The 11,601-nt window shown below is 37.0% G+C and overlaps 1 protein-coding gene across 2 annotated transcripts in view; it reads right to left on the bottom strand.

Annotated features, from left to right (window-relative positions):
• Positions 1–11,601, bottom strand: part of Clip4 (CAP-Gly domain containing linker protein family member 4) — a 57,684-nt gene that overhangs the window by 33,989 nt on the left and 12,094 nt on the right. For both annotated transcript variants that reach the window (XM_076832840.2, XM_076832841.2), the window contains exons 3-7: positions 8,125–8,264; positions 7,296–7,389; positions 5,906–6,067; positions 3,888–4,006; positions 868–1,104 (exon numbers count right to left, since the gene is read on the bottom strand). In XM_076832840.2, the coding sequence (XP_076688955.2) occupies positions 868–1,104; positions 3,888–4,006; positions 5,906–6,067; positions 7,296–7,389; positions 8,125–8,264 (752 nt within the window). The remainder of the gene's footprint in view (positions 1–867; positions 1,105–3,887; positions 4,007–5,905; positions 6,068–7,295; positions 7,390–8,124; positions 8,265–11,601) is intronic.

The raw sequence follows: 11,601 nt of genomic DNA, 5'->3' as shown, positions 1-11,601 counted from the left end.
ATTCCTTTTTGAATCAATTTTCTTAATATATCAAGTCTGTAAATTGCAATTTTCTGAAAAATCTCCATCACCCCCAACAAAACCCATTCAAATATTGAAAGGTGAAGATGTTGGGAATTTCAGCATCCAAGCAGGGACTTCCTGTTCCAAGCTCCACACTAAGTTCTCTAGTGATGTCAAAATTAAAAACAAAAACAGAACCTCCGATGGAGCTGGAGGCTTAGCTCAGTGATGGAGCACTTGGCTAGCATGGACAAGGCCCTGGGTTCCACCCCCAGCATGGCAAAAAGAAAATAAGGTATCAGAAAACTAAAAGACTGGCCACCACAAATGCCACACAGAAGCTGCCACTCTGGAGGAAAAGGGATCTGCAGTCTGCTGCACTGTTGGTGGGGTGGGGTCAGGGGAGGGAGGAGTCTTCCTTTGCATAGAACTCTTTCCTGTCAGGTTACATGTCTCTGTTTGTGGGATCTTGGAGCCAAACACTGAAGAACAGTAGGGTTTCCCTCACTTGGCCTCTGTGCCGTTGCAGTGGGAGGAGCCCCTGGAGGTGGGGTGGGGACTGCACAGACAAGGGGGCTAGATCACTGCTCAGCTCATACCTCTAAATTTATTCAGCAGCTCCACTCTGCTCCACTCTTTCCCATGCAAACGCAGACACTTTCCCTATCAAGTTCTAATAAGTTTACATCCATAAATCAGACTTCATAGTAAACTTACATCTAAATTGCATATTCTCAGTCAATAAGGGACCCCCTACCTCTACATTGAACCTTTTCCCAAAAATTCAAAACTCTGACCATGCTGCACACACCTTTGAACACAGGCCATGGACATAGCTTCAGGGCCCACAGTTGCTTACTGTACCTTCTGTCCTGCGATGACCACACGATCCCCTAACTTCAAGCCGAGAGAGGTAAGCATTGACTTGGCAGTAACGTGATCACAGTTTTGAAGCATGGCCTTTGTGATGCTACATGACAGGGGCACCGCATCTAGAAGCATCTGCTTGATCTCCTTAGCAGTGGCTGCAGCATCGGCCATTTCCAATGGCATGTCCACTGGATCTGGAACAACATCAGCAGGGATCTGTCCTTTGTCATTCTACAAATAAAGAGAAAATCTTCAACTCCTACTGAATTAGAGCCCTGGATGGTCACATGAAATTCTTTTATGGCAGAATTTTAAGTTAAACGCATGTATCTTTTATTTATTCAAAAATATTTACTGGACACTTACTCTATGCAAGAATTACATATATTCTGGTATGAGAGAGAATTTAAACAATTAAACAAGTAAGTTATATGGTGTATTAAATAGTAGTAAGAGAAAAGGAATGAGAAAAAAAAGGAAAACAGTAGAAAAGAAAAGGAATGGAGACCCTGGGCTCAGAGGTAGGTGTAGGAGGAGTTATTAATACAGAGTGGCCAGGGAGGGCCTCCCTGGAAGATGTGTGTATATGGAGATCCTCAGAAGATGAGGGAGAAGTGTTCTGTGTGCTGGGAAGGACAGGTTCCAAAGCCCAGGTGGATAGCATGTCTGGCTGCTCAGGTACAGAGGGGGCAAGCATGGAAAGAGAAGTCACAGGGCTGACTGGCTTTCCATTCCCAGACCCAACCACAGCCATGCACCACTTAATGACATTTTGGTCAATAAGGGACCATATATACAACAGTGCTCCCATAGACTGAATCACCTTGTAATGGAACAGCCTCTTCACTTAGGTAAATGCACACTATGATGTTCTCACAAGGACAAAATCACCTAGCAATGCATTGCTTTAAATGCATCCCCATCATTAAGGAACACTGACTACAGTCCACTACTCCACTGCTGCCACCTGGGATTGGTGACCTGGGCCTCCTGTCCACTCATGAAGTAACTCAGATTTCAGAAACAGAAACTATAGTTCTCATGTTTCTAAAATTTGGCCTATTATCAAGAAAAATGCTCTTTAGCACTATAAAAAAGAGACTGTAGCCTGGGATTTATCCTGTGACAAGATAAGACACCAGACACAAACCCACTTTATCAGCATGGTGTCCATATAACGAAAACCCTGTCGTACAAGCCATCTCCCTCCCTTCTCAGGTCAGGGAAAAGCTTGGGAACAAAGCAGAATCCCTGCCCTTTGCAGGTTCATATTAAAGTGGAAGAGACAATAACCAATTAAATTAAAAAAATACTGAAATTTCCAGTTTGCCAATTAGGAAAATCAGAGATAAAGAGATTAATGGCTCAAAATCATTGATATGATTTCTGGCAGAGATGACGTTACAGTCCCAGCCGTCTGCACCCTAACCTTGACCCAACCAAGCCCTTGGCCTTCCTATTATCCATACTATGCTTCCCTTAGAAAAGATACCTTCCTTATTTTCCCCAACCAAAAATCTTGGACTTTATGAGAAAGTCCAGGTTTCTCAATCTTTTTTAACATGATGAATCAAGATAGTTTTGTTAATGGAGAACCATTTCTTCTCCTCTGCTGATGATCTTCAAAGGATCCATACAGATTTTTAAAACTAGGGCTTTAAGTGCACATGTGGTTTGCAACTGCCCAACATTTTATTGTTGTTGTTTGTTTTGTTTTAAAACTCAAGTCAGCTTGGTCCTGAGTAAAAATGAGAAGGGAAGACCTATTCCCAGATTTCTGGGATGGTGATGGACTACTTAAATCTGAGATTTCAAAGAAAAATACAAAATACAAGAAACATATGCATAGCACTGATGTGTTCTCTTAGAGAGATGTTTTGGAGAAACAAAAAAAAAAAATTTTAAAAAGAGAGAGAATTTTAATATTTATTTTTTAGTTTTCGGCAGACACAACATTTTGTTTGTATGTGGTGCTGAGGATTGAACCCGGGCCGCTCGCATGCCAGGCAAGCACGCTACCTCTTGAGCCACATCCCCAGCCCACCCACCCCCAAAAAAATTTAAACACTGTGCCTATGAGTCATAAGTAGTCTTGTGTCTTTTGTAGGGTCCTCACTTTTTTTTTCTTTTTTTGTACGTTGTACTGTTGAACTCAGGGGCTCTCTATCCCTGAGCCACATCCATAGCCCTTTTTATTTTTTATTTTGAGATAGGGTCTCACTAAATTGCCCAGGCTGGCCTTGAACTTGCATCCTCCTGCCTCAGTCCCCTGAGCCTGCACATCGCACATGTCCTCACTTTTGAAAGCCAGTTGCACGATTCTGCTACCAAGAAATTTAGCAACTGAAACTTGTGTTAAGAAAACAAAATAGCAACGATGATGATGTCTTTCTAACGTGAGCAGGCTTATTCATTACAGAATTCCATGTTCTTCTGACACTGTGGCCATCACCCTGTGCTCCAAGGGACACGGCACATGCTAACTGTGCTTTTCAAATGTGTTTTTACATTCTTAGAGGTATAATAAATAAAATAAAATAAGTTTGTACTTATTTTAACTTTTAATATTTTGGCATAAATTTTCTTTTCAAAATAATTTAAAGTATTATCTAAGTTAAAAATCACCTTAATATATACCTTTGTATTTAACAGGTAACTTTTTATAAATATATCCAAAACCTAAAGATATTTAAAACTTAAATATTATGATATTTTTAAGATGAGTTTACTTTCCTAAATGCAAGTGTTGTAGAATTTAATATAAAAGGACTGAAATTCATGCCTTAAATGTATTTAAGATAAATCTCATCATACTCTTTATATCTATATGTATTTAGGTATATATGTGTGTATATATATATGTGTGTATATATATATGTGTGTGTATATATATATATATATATATATAAATTGCTCAATCATATAGGAGTTCTTCTATTGATAACAACATCTGAATTCAGCTCTCTGTTAGGAGATAATATAAATTTTCTCATTCTTTTACTTCAACCTCTTACCCTAAATGCGGGGTTTGCTCCAAGCTCCAGTAAGCATTTTGTAGCACCTGCACACAAGTTATACGCTGCAATATGCAAAGCCGTTCCAAAATTAAAGTCACTGCAAGTGGCATCCACATCTGCAATTAAACATGACAAGTATATTAACTAAAATTTTAAATTTAGCTATTATAATTTAACAGGAAATGGAAAGCTTGGGGGCTTGGGGATTTTTAGCCTTTTATAAGACTTAAATTAACCCACCAGAAGTACTGTTTCACAATGGAATAAAATCTTTGCATTACAATCTGGCCAAAACAATCAACTGATTATTTTTCTAGTATAATAAAGTTCATTATTATTAAAATCAAGTGATACTATCATGGGTTTTCCAGCTATCACAAACCAAATCATATTAAAAGTAATGAATGGCAATAATTTGTATTTGTATAAATTACTGCTTTCCCATGACCTCTCACTAAATCTCTTTCATATTTGCTATGACAACCACAGCGAAGCAGTAGGGTTTAGGTCAGGGATCAACAAACTATGACCCATGGGCAAAACCCACCTCACCATCTATTTCTAAGTTTTATTGGATCACAGGCACACTCATTCACATGACATTTTCATGCTTATAATCATGAAACTTAACAGATCATATGGTCTGAAAAATCTAAAATATTTATTTACTATTTAGTTCTTAGCAGAAAAAAAGACTGCTAATTCTTCAACTCCCACTAAGTGAAACAATGCAGAATTCTCTCACCAATTAAAGACTAAATATATATATATCTCCATCTATCCATCCATTCATAATACTCTATTCAACAAATCATTATAAGAAAAGGGGTTGGAGTTCATTACAAGAAAAGAAATCTTGAAATTCTAAGGACATTTTGATATCTTTCAATAAATCATCATTATGGGATACTTAACCATAGGAAATCCTCCAGACTTGGGAATCCCATGTTGAATGTTTCCTATAACATTTCCTGCAATATTTCTATTTAATATGCCTCTGGTTCTGCAGATTTACCTTAATCGACACACCACCATCCCTGCATGCCCTACCTACAACTGCAGGCAAGCCAGATATGCTCAGGACAAACTTTCTTCAACTATTAAAGACAAGCAACTGGGGCTGGGGCTGGGGCTCAGCGGTAGCGCACTTGCTTGGCATGTGTAAGGCACTGGGTTCATTTCTCATCACTGCATATAAATAAGTAAATAATAAAGGTCTATCAACAACTAAAAAAATATTTTTTAAAAAAGACAAGGTACCATCAATACAGGCTTTCCCCAATACCATTAAGAAAGTGAAAAGGTAAAATTTCAAAGAGAAAATTGACCACCCTTGTGAATCTGTGGTTAGAAACTAATGTTCCATTTTCCTATGGAATCTCTAAAACATGTCTTCTACAGTAGGGGCAATTCAGCATACTCTCTTTTACTAAATAAATGCTTTTCACTTGCTCTCCCAAACCCTCTCTGCCCCTGCAAGAGGAGAACCAGAAAGTCAAAAGCCAGGCTTGGGATTTAGATGTTAAGATCTTCAATTTTAGTATACTACCATTGAGATTTTGCGGGGAGGGGCAACGGGGACGGACTGAAATTCTTCTGTTAAGTAGAATCACAGAATTTCAGAAATGAACACCATCTAAAAAAAATATCCTTTATTACTTCTATGCCTACCTCTGAAGGCTTTATTGCTCTATTCCTGGCTACCCAAGCAAGATGAAAGAATTATAAAGCACCTAGAATCAATTACACATAAACCCATGTTACACTGGAGAATCTGAAAAGATAGGAAAACCCAAAGAATGCTATTTTTGTGTCTTTTTATACTAAGATTTATGTGAAAGGATAGTAATTAATCTTCGAGAAAGAAATTCTAAACTATCTCAGAAATAAAATGAGGAATGAGGTAGGAAAGCATATCAAGATGCATTAGAAGAAAAATTGCCTTAAACTATAATTTTATGCTACTATTAAAATCTCCAATTAATAACAGCTAACAGTGATCTGATAATACTTGCCTTTTGGTTTTGAGGTCTTCAAAATCAGTCTTATAAGTTCTGGGACATCAAAATAAGCAGCATAATGCAAAGCATTCATATTTGTCCAGCGACTTCGCAAACTGACATCTGCTCCCAGGTCAATAAGTCGAGCTGCAAATTTTACAGCTGTCTCTACATCACCTAAAGAAGATTTTCTAAATTATTTTTTCCCAGTACACCTTTTAAGTCCCAATGGGGAAAAAAGTCAAAGCACACTGAATATACCTTAACACCTCAAAAGCTTCACTTTCAGGAATTTATTCTAAGAAAATAATCATATTCAGGATTGTGAACACTGATCTATAAAGTTACTGCACTTTTTATTAAAAATAAAATTCTGAAACAACCTAAAAGTACAATATTAAAACTGGTTAAATAAATTGAGACACCCATATTATGGAATACTATGAAGCCTTTAAAAATAATGTGCTACTCAAAGTGAGTGCTATGGAAAAATAACTATGGGTAAATGGCAGAAAGATCAATAGAGGGAAGAAAGCAGGAGGTTGGGGGAGGGAAGGGGGCGGAGAGATATTGAGGTCTGAGTTAGAACAGATATATTCCATGCTTGTTTAATTATGTCAAAATGGCATCTACTGTCATGTATAACTAAAAAGAATCATAAAAAAAATATTCCAAGGGAGGAAAAAAAAGTAAGCACTGTGGATCTAGAAGTTCCAAGCTGTAATCTGTAATTTTTGTAACTTTTTTCCCTAGTTAATATTTCTTCTGACTATATTGACTAAAATATAATTTTATGCCTTTTTAAAAATATTGGGCTTTATTTCATTTTTATATTATAAATTCATTTTTACTTTACAAAGGTATCAGTCGATGATGGATTATGGAGGGGGTAGGGGGAAGAGTCTTACACCACCCAAAGTTTAAGGCACTCTGTATTAGACTACTGAAATTGGGAGAGATAATCACAATCTATAGTTTAGCTAGAGGCAGATTTATCAAATGCTAAACCACAGGAGAGTATCAATTTTGGAAAACACACATAGATGTTTCCTAAATTGGAACATACCTCCTTCAAGCCTACAAAATCTGGGATTCTGTGGAGATTGCTATGCCTAGATGAACTTTGGACTGACCCTGCTGGAAGCCCTTGGGAAAATTCTAGGACAGACCAGTTAGGAAGCAATTAGACAGGGAGCCTGCTGCAGAAAAGTTGAGAGGTAGCAGGAGAGTATAAAACTTTCCAGAGAAAAAGAAACAAGGTTTAGGAAGGACCTAACAGATTCCTCACCCAGTTGAAGAGTTCTGCCTGTTGACTGTCTTCCCAGGTCTCTGACTGGTGCACATAGAGGTTAAGCAAGCACAGATGCAGATGACCCAAGCAAGCAACAGATTACCACATACTTACCAATACCATGAGCTCCAGACTTGCAAGTATAATGTAAAAGAGTCATATCTGTCAGTCCATCTCTATCATTCACATTGCAACCTCTCTTAAGAATCTAAGAAAGCCAAGAAAAAACACGATTACAACCTAACTACAGAAGTACCAGTGACTTCCAAATCAGTGCTGGGGAGCCAAGTTAGTCTGTCCTACCTGAATTACACTCAACAATAATGAATATCCCGCAGTCAACATAATGAATATTGAACTTGTTCCCCACAGAAGAAAATTCTTAAAAGATGACTCCAAAGTAATCTGTTACTCAAAATATTGCTCTTCTCAAAAATGAGCAAAAAAAAAAAAAACTTTTCCCCAATCAGTAGAATACTACTTTAAGAAAGTACAAACACTGTCCTCCTACAATATGACAACATGTGGGTCAAGAATGGCCCCCTCCAAGAATCAAACATTTTTATATTTAAAAGCCCAGATCTTTGTCAAATCATTCAAGACTGTAGAAAGAATGTGATGGTGAACAAATCCCTTCAAGAAATGCATGCAAGTTTGCAAAAAAAATTTGTATAAAGGAGAAAATATGCAAAGTGCCTCTCTCTACCCCTACCCAAATGTCTCCAGTGCTGGAACCCCAGGTGTAAAAAAGTACAGAGCATGAGGAGCAGGAGGACAAGACCAGAGCACCCACCCGCTGCCCATGGAAACACAAAAAGCAAAACCTTGAAGGCTTCACCTTCATCACTATCTCCCCATTCAGATGGGTGGGGTGAGAAGGTTCTATACCATTAACAATCCTAACAACAATGCAAAATGTAAAATGCAACAATTTTTTTTTTACCTCATTTCCAATAATGTCAATGTTTTGCTGGACCTGAGGAACCCATTGTCTTAAAATGGCAAATAATTCTGAGACGGAAGTTTTGGGATCAAAGAGAATTTCCTGGCATGAGGCATCATTAGGATCAAAGAAGGAAAACTCTGAAATTTTTAAAAAAAGGTAGAATTCAGATTTGTTACAGGTTTCAAATATATTGAAAATAATAAATAATAAGATTAAAACTCAAATGACACAGATATTTTTTAAATGGTAGACAAAAAGTAGACTCGACCTTACATAATTCTCAAAACCAGTGCCAGGGTGACCAAAAACAAGGCTTGTCTAAATTTCTGAGGCAATGAGACTTCCATGTATCACACTATATTTTTTATCTTAGATGAAACCAAATGTGAGTACACAGATCTCAAACCCTGAATTTTCCAAGTATTTTTTCTAAGGCACAGAAAAAAAACATATCTAATTTTACCAGTAATCTTCCTCTCAAAACACAAATGTCATGAATATAGAAATCACATCTATGATAACAAAAATGAAAACAATAAATATGCCAAATATTAAATACACTAGATAAAAACTTGTGATTTCAATGTTCTTTCTACTTTCCTATTTTCCTAATTTTCTATAATAAAGAGCTTTGCTTTTTACCCACTGAAGAAATCTGAGGAGAAAGGCTATTCCAACAGATAAGGACGTAGAAACTTGGGACAAAAATGACGGGGTGGTTATGGAATCAGTATTAGTAAAATCACAGAATATGAGACAAAATTGATTGTGTGATCTAGATATTTCTTAAAATGTCCTTCCAAAGATTTAGAGAAAAAGACTGATCATCCTACAACTACAGAAGAAGGGAATGGCTCATGAAGAAAATAAAATATTTCAAGGGGAAAAAAAAATCAATTCTACTGTGTTCATCCAAACCAAAAAAAAAAAAAAATGGGGACTATAAAAAGAAGAAGTATCTAAAAAGGAAAACATTAGAAAACTAAAGTCTGCTGAACACTTAGAATTTAACTGCCACAAACACCTTACCCGCCAGGTATTGTTATTCTCGTTTTGTGTAAGAGAAAATCATATTAAACAGCTAGCTCACAGTCACGCAGCTACCGAGTGGGAAATCTGGGGTGGGAAGCAAGGTCTGTCCCCAAGCCTGTCTTCTCTCCTCCCTTAGGCTGCTGGCTGAGATAACTCTGTTGAGCTCCGATGACAGCAGCAAACACAAGCAGTAGGACTCACAGGGCTTATCTTTCTTCTTTGTATATTTACATATTTTCCAAAATCATAATATGTACACATAAGTCTTCCTTTACAGAGTTGGGATAATGAAAATATGAAAGGAGAAACACCAAACCAGGGGCTTGTTTAAAAAAAAAAAAAAAAAACAGAGCAGTACCCACTAGAGAAAAATCAACTTTCCAATCCCCCCACCCATACACACATGCAGGTAGCAGGGAGGCACTGCAATTGAAGCTAGGATCATTTACTTCTGAGCTACATCCCCAGCACTTTTTAAATTTTTTATTTTGAGAGAGAGTCTCACAAAGTTTCCAAGTCTGGCCCTGAAACCGCAATCCTCCTGCCTCAGCCTCTGGAGTCACTAGGATCACAGGCCTATGCCAAGTGCATTTTGTTAGTGGCCTCTGCTGAAGTTCCTTGATCAGTCATCCTATTCTGCTCAAAGAGGGACTGAGGGGAAAACGTGATTCCCAGTGCTTCAGAACAACTGTTGAAAAGTGGGACTTTGAAGCTGGGTATGGTCGTGCACACCTGTAATCCCAGCAGCTAAGGAGACTGAGGTAGGAAGATCAAGAGTAAAACTCCAGCCTCAGCACCTTAGTGAGGCCCTAAACAAATCAGTGAGACCCAATCTCTAAAGAAAATACAAAAAAGGGCTGGGGATGTGGCTCAGTGAATAAGTTCCCCTGGGTTCAATATCCAATACAAAAAAAAAAAAAAGGAAAAATGGTACATTTCACACAGTTAAGAATCTAAGAATGTAAGAATTCTTAAAAGAATATAAGAGAAGGATGGATTCCAACTGGTACAAAACCAAATATGGACCAAGATCGTGTGCCTTTTTGGAAAAATGGATGAAATTTACAACGGATAACTTGGGATTACAATGACCACCTTTGGGAAACCTTTAATTCAGACAAGATAGTTCATTGTGGCAGTGCCCTGGAACAGGAAGGATCCTGAAGCTCTGACACAATGGAACGCATCCTTCGATTTGGATGCAGAACCTTCTAAAAACCAAAATGACTCAAAAAAAAAAAAAAAAAACTTCTCTAAAGAATCCTTATAACGTGTGCAAATGAAAAATCTCTGATACAAAGTTTTGGCCACCAGAATGGGTAACCTAGCTGCCAGAGGCACAAGGTGGATCCAGCTTCCTTTATAAAACTAGAAGCTTTGGAGTATTGGCCAAAATTTTGAAATGAACGCTAAACTATCTATGCTCAGGTCTGTATGTTCATATGTATTTACAAAAGTTAAACAGACATGAGTAAAAATCTCAAGTGCTTATACTAAGTATTCCTAAAACATTCAGAAAAATAGGAACTAACCCAAGTGCCTTTTAAGATCACATCACTTAGGTAATCTTTGGTAAATAAAAATACTAAAGGTTTACTTTTTTTAAAAAATGGATATGCCTGCAGAGTGTTAGCATTAAATATGACACAAACATAAACTTTAATTCTACCTAGGTTTACTATTCAAATAAGATTATGTTATAAAACAAATGAATTACAAGTAAGTTCATGCTATCTGTTACAAAATTTCTCAGCAAGAAAAAAACTTAGATGATGATGAACTATTTAATGTCTTAGGAAATTTTTATGAGTAATCAAAGTATAATTGTTAAAAAAACAAGTGAATTAAGTTGATTATGTCCACATAAAATACTGAAACATTAATTGCTGAAAAAAAAGTTTATCTGCTTTTGGACAGATGAATGAAAGATGTCTAGGTGTTAGTAAACATGTCCTGCCCTACAACGAAAATCTGTACCACAAGGAAGGATGCCTTCCAGGAATTATGAAAAGGTGTATTCATAGATTGCCAATCTACAGAATCCTATCATGACAGTTAAGAAAAGATGTAAGGACGTGGCTTTTGTTGAGGAAATGGAAAATGAAGGAAAACTAAATAGCTATTGGAAATTGGGAAGAAAGAAATTCTTGTGCTGCCAAGCAAGCTAAAAATAAAAGAATGTATGATTAATTTCAAAATTATGCAAAAACAGAATGTGAGCTCTCTCAGTTAAAATGATAAAATTTCTCTTGATAGGAGAGTGTAAAAAGTTTGGTTTGGGCTGGGGCTGTAGCTCAGTGGTAGAGAATTTGCCTGGCATGCATGAGGTCCTGGGTTTGATTCTCAGCATCTCATATAAATAAATGAATAAAATAAAGGTCCATCAACATCTAAAAAAATTTTAAAAATTAAAATTTGGATTTAACTTTTCAGAGGGCCTCC

The sequence above is a fragment of the Callospermophilus lateralis genome, chromosome 14 (assembly GCF_048772815.1).
Source record: "Callospermophilus lateralis isolate mCalLat2 chromosome 14, mCalLat2.hap1, whole genome shotgun sequence".
Lineage (NCBI taxonomy): Eukaryota > Metazoa > Chordata > Mammalia > Rodentia > Sciuridae > Callospermophilus > Callospermophilus lateralis.
This window is presented reverse-complemented; position numbering and strand designations above follow the sequence as displayed.